Below are 4,880 nucleotides of genomic sequence, written 5' to 3'. Positions count from 1 at the left end.
GTCGTTATTGCTCAAATAGACCATAATTTTTATTGCCTTCAATTTTGTTTGGTTACAGAGCTATCAAATAGAAAACCAGACCCCCTCCTGCCACACCCACTCGTCACATCCTCTCTTTCACAAAAAATAGTTGATAGTTCTCTGTTACATTTCATTATATATTACCTATAACCAATAGAAAATCAAAATTTTTCATCTATCAAATGGCGTATTGTAGTATTGTATAACGTTGTGTTCTGAACAGATATCAGTCAATTTCACTCTGAGTAGCAACATCGTTTCCATGGGAAAGTTAACGACTAGCTTGGATGAATTTGTAATGGCTCTTTTTTTTGCATATTAGAAAGCCAGGAAATTTTTAGAAGTAAGTGAATTTGCCTACTTTTTGCATGTTATTAGTCTTGTCTGTGTGAAAATAAATATAAAATAAAATAAAGATTTGTCCATGAATATATTGAGTATTTGTTTTGAATAATTAAAAATACTTCACTAAAAACTATGATTTTTTTTGTATGTGAAAGACATGTAATATTAACTGAAAGACTACCAAATTTTGTGAATATATATATATACACTATATTAAAAGTTAGAATTATTAAATCTATAGAAAATATTTCACAAAACCACAACTCAATAACCATTTTTTGAGTGGCTCCAATAACTTACCCAGCATTCCTTTAACATGTGAAGAGCTTTTTATCAAAAACAATTTATTGTTCATAAAAACATTTCAATTTCAAAACCACTAAAACTGACAGTTCATTATTATACAACATACTGCATTAATGAGATACTTTGTTTCACTTAATCTATGTTAAACTATATACTCCCCTATTATTCATTATCTGGAGAAGACTGAAAACCTTAACATGATGAATAACAGTGATTTTTTTTTTCAGTATAAAGGTATTATAACAGAGAGAATATTACTTATTACATTAAAAACCTCAGTGTAAGGGTTAAAAAACTATATATATTACCTTATGAGCTAAGATGTCTCTTATGTCTTCAACCCGTTTTTTACTCACATCGGTAATATATATGTGACCAACATCTCTGTCTAACAGTAAGTGAGCAACATTCATCCCTAAAAAAGGAAAAACTGAATTTAAGTTCAGATTCAAAAAGTAACAGTATCTAAAATGTGCATGTTACTGAATTTTATTATGCAGAAATAACAAAAAACAACATTTTGTATAGTGTAAACTATTAGGTAAGTGATAAGAAATATAAAACAAATTAAAATTTATTAAAATTTTTCTGTATTCTATGTTAAGAACAAGAAGTTACCTTCAAGAAAATATTAAAAGTTGAACTGTTAAGATAATTACCGTCAAGAAAATATTAACAGTCGAACTGTTAAGATAATTACCTTCAAGAAAATATTAAAATTTGAACTGTTAAATAATTACCTTCAAGAAAATATTAACAGTTGAACTGTTAAGATAATTGCCAACAAGAAAAGATTAACAGTCGAACTGTTAAGAAAAATTAAATTATTTAGAAAGATGTTATACATAACCAAAATGATAAATTATTGATTTGGAAATTCAACATGTGTTAAAATGTTTTTACAAATTGATGAGGAACATTTCGTGTAACATGAACATTAATATGGTAGAGGAAGGCCAAAATAATAAACTACAATATAAAAATTATCAAATACTGAAAACTTTCCCTCGTTGAGTTTGAACTCATGCTGTCAACAGACAAGTGACTAAAAATTTCCAAATTTCCAAAGAACACATACAAGAGTCCTGACTGAACAAATTATATAACTACAGTATTTCATATATAAAAACAGACTGTATTTATCTTATTTTGTATTGTTAGTTTTGGTGTCAAAATTATTCACAATCTCAAGCACACAGGAAATGCTTAACAATGGGTGTTGGGCAGAATATTAAAAAACTCTCAAGATAAAGGATTTCATCAAGTCTGAAGAATAACCACAGATGGCAAACAGATTCCTGAAACTGAAGATACAGTGATGTGATTAAGGTAAAATAGCAAAAAACAAAGGCAGTTTTGACCCCATTCCAACCAGTAAGATATATGTGAAACAGTTCAGAGACCAAGACAAAATACACTGCCAAATGTAATGAGATGTAACCTGAAATTCATGCTTAAGGTGGCCAGAAACATCAAACTAAACAAGACAGATTAGCTGCACAAACTGGTTCATTAATGTGGATGAGCAAGATCTGTGAAACAAGAGTCATCACATGATATAAAAACCCAAGTTGATTCCCTCAAAAAAGATACCATTCTTAAATAGGAAAAATATGAGAAAAAGCAGTTGTGAACATCTCTTACAGCCAAGTCTTAGGTAGGAAGACTCTATCAGGATATAAGTACAGAGCCCAAGTCTTAGGTAGGAAGACTCTATCAGGATATAAGTACAGAGCCCAAGTCTTAGGTAGGAAGACTCTATCAGGATATAAGTACAGAGCCCAAGTCTTAGGTAGGAAGACTATCAGGATATAAGTACAGAGCCCAAGTCTTAGGTAGGAAGGCTATATCAGGATATAAGTACAAAGCCTCCTTATAAAAAAGGACTGTAAGGAAAACATCAATGGCTAAACCTTCAGGATTTTAAAAGGAGAAGCCAGGCAACTTAAAACCAGACTTACGTCCCACTGAAGAAAATGCCTAGATACGGTAGAGACATAATAAAAAAAACAAAATAGAAATAGAACCTGAAATATTGAGGCCAACAGAGGTATACATGACTTCTGTGGAATTGAAAGTGGCATACAAGCCATGACCATGAAACATTTTGATAAAAAAAAAAAAAGGTAGGTCCATTAACAAGTTGGAGAAAGACAAGGAGCCAAATTCAGCAGGCACAAACTCTGAAAGACAGACTAATGAAACTGGTATACTGTCAAGGAGGAACATCTGCATGAACATGACAGCATTCAAGCTATCCAAGAAAAGAAGCAAGCTTCACTAACAGCCACCCATGAAAGCTGGAGAGGACAAACATCATCATGGAAGATGTGTGAAAAAATAATGAAATAGGATCCTTCTGAGATGCACTAAAGGAGCGTAAGCCATGGTGAAAAAGACTAGAGAAGGGCAATAAGAAGAACTGGACAATGAAAACAAATAATCTTGACCAATATCCAAGAAGGATATAGAAAAAGACAAACACTGAGAAAAAAATTCTTCCCATTTCATTGCAAAGCCTTCACTGCTAGAAAAGCTGGATCTGGAAACCAGGAAAATATGAGAAGATCATGCACTGCCATTGCAAATGCATCAAGCATAGGACAACCAACTAAATACCAGCTCAGAGAAAAACATGATGTGAACATAGCAAAAAAAGTATAGAGACTGTTTTATTGAGTCCCATCATACTTGTTGATATTATATGTCACAACAGGGGCAGTGTAACAAGACATTCACGTTGAACAGCCCAAATAACTGAGAAGACTATGGACCCAAAAGATAACATTCTCCCAGCACATCACCAAGCCCTGGAGTGAAAGATTCAGACCTGGAGGGGGTAAAGAAATGGTGAACCTACGATAATGAGCCACACTGAAAGGTGATAAAAGTAGTAGAAGAAATTCTAATAGTCAACAGGTCTGAGGATAGACTCCAAGAAGGGGCAAGATCTCATTAACAATACCTTAAATATGCACAATCCATGGAAATTGCTACATAAAGAGAAGTAATTGTTTCCAAATTAGAGAAGATGTGTTTGGCAGAAGAAAAAGTATGCACACTTAAAACACAAGGAAGAGCAAAAATAAGTGAAAAATTCATGAGATAATGTTAATACAAAATATTGAATGAAAAAGATATTGAGTAGGCACAAGCTGAAAAGGGCAGGTCACAAATTAATAAGTCACTTCATCCTGTGAAAAATGGTGATTGGTGAATCAGTATATGTATTTGTTTGTATTTAAATGTAAAGCTACACAATCACAATAGGCTATTTGTGTTGTGCCCATCACCCTAGTTTTTAGAATATAAGCCTTAATACTTACTGCTGAGCCACTAGGAAACAGGGGGTTTCGTATAAATGAACATATTTTGAAATCCCTATTCATCATCCATACACATCAATGAGGAAACTTTAAGATGTTCACTGATTCTATCTATATAAAAGGAATATGTAGATAACATAAGACCATTCTTCAATACCCTGGTGTCTGTGAAATGAGAGTAAACATTCAGAGGCAACATGAAGTAACAACATTGTTGTGAGAAAAAGGTGTGAAATTGAAGAGAAACTAGTTTTGAAGGTTGAATAAAAAAAATCAAACTGAATAATCTCATGAACCCAAGGAACATGAAGCAAAGGATCCATAGATTAGCAAAAATCTGAGATGACCCCCACAAATTTATATGAAAAAGTCATCCAGAATAGAGAAGTAATGAGCCATAAAAATCCATCTTGCTTACACTGACACTGGGACACACTAAAGGTATGAGTATATCAACAAACATTCACGCAGGACTATAAGAGAGAGAATGACAACCAAAACAAAATGTTAAAGTTCAATCAACTTCTGCTGGAAAGTTTCTCTTGAACAGGAAACAAAGTGAAAATTATTTTTTATTCTTTATATATACATTTATATATGGATGTTGACTGATTAACCTTTTAAGCACAAGTAGACATGATTACCATCCACTCGACTAGGGAAGGACCTTTATGCAACAAAAATATGGTAACTGTACATTCCTCACAAAATCTGGTAAGAATTTGTTAAAGTTTGTAAGTATCTTGTACAAAAAAGAATGATATTATTCTAATTATGTCTTTTTGATAAAAATGTAATTTATCTATAGTACTTATATGCACTCAAACTGTTCAATTAGTTTGAGTGTAAGGTGATTTTCATTTTAAGTATAAAAATACATAT

General features: G+C 32.3%; 1 protein-coding gene across 1 annotated transcript in view; it reads right to left on the bottom strand.

The window, feature by feature from the left end:
* Positions 1-4,880, bottom strand: part of LOC106471255 (leucine dehydrogenase-like) — a 32,328-nt gene that overhangs the window by 9,234 nt on the left and 18,214 nt on the right. The window contains exons 4-5 of the mRNA XM_022399867.1: positions 2,634-2,652; positions 981-1,137 (exon numbers count right to left, since the gene is read on the bottom strand). Coding sequence (XP_022255575.1) covers positions 981-1,137; positions 2,634-2,652 — 176 coding nt within the window. The remainder of the gene's footprint in view (positions 1-980; positions 1,138-2,633; positions 2,653-4,880) is intronic.

Source organism: Limulus polyphemus, unplaced genomic scaffold (genome assembly GCF_000517525.1).
Source record: "Limulus polyphemus unplaced genomic scaffold, Limulus_polyphemus-2.1.2 Scaffold4495, whole genome shotgun sequence".
NCBI lineage: Eukaryota > Metazoa > Arthropoda > Merostomata > Xiphosura > Limulidae > Limulus > Limulus polyphemus.
The sequence above is the reverse complement of the archived record's forward strand: the minus strand, read 5'-3'. Positions and strand labels throughout refer to the sequence as shown.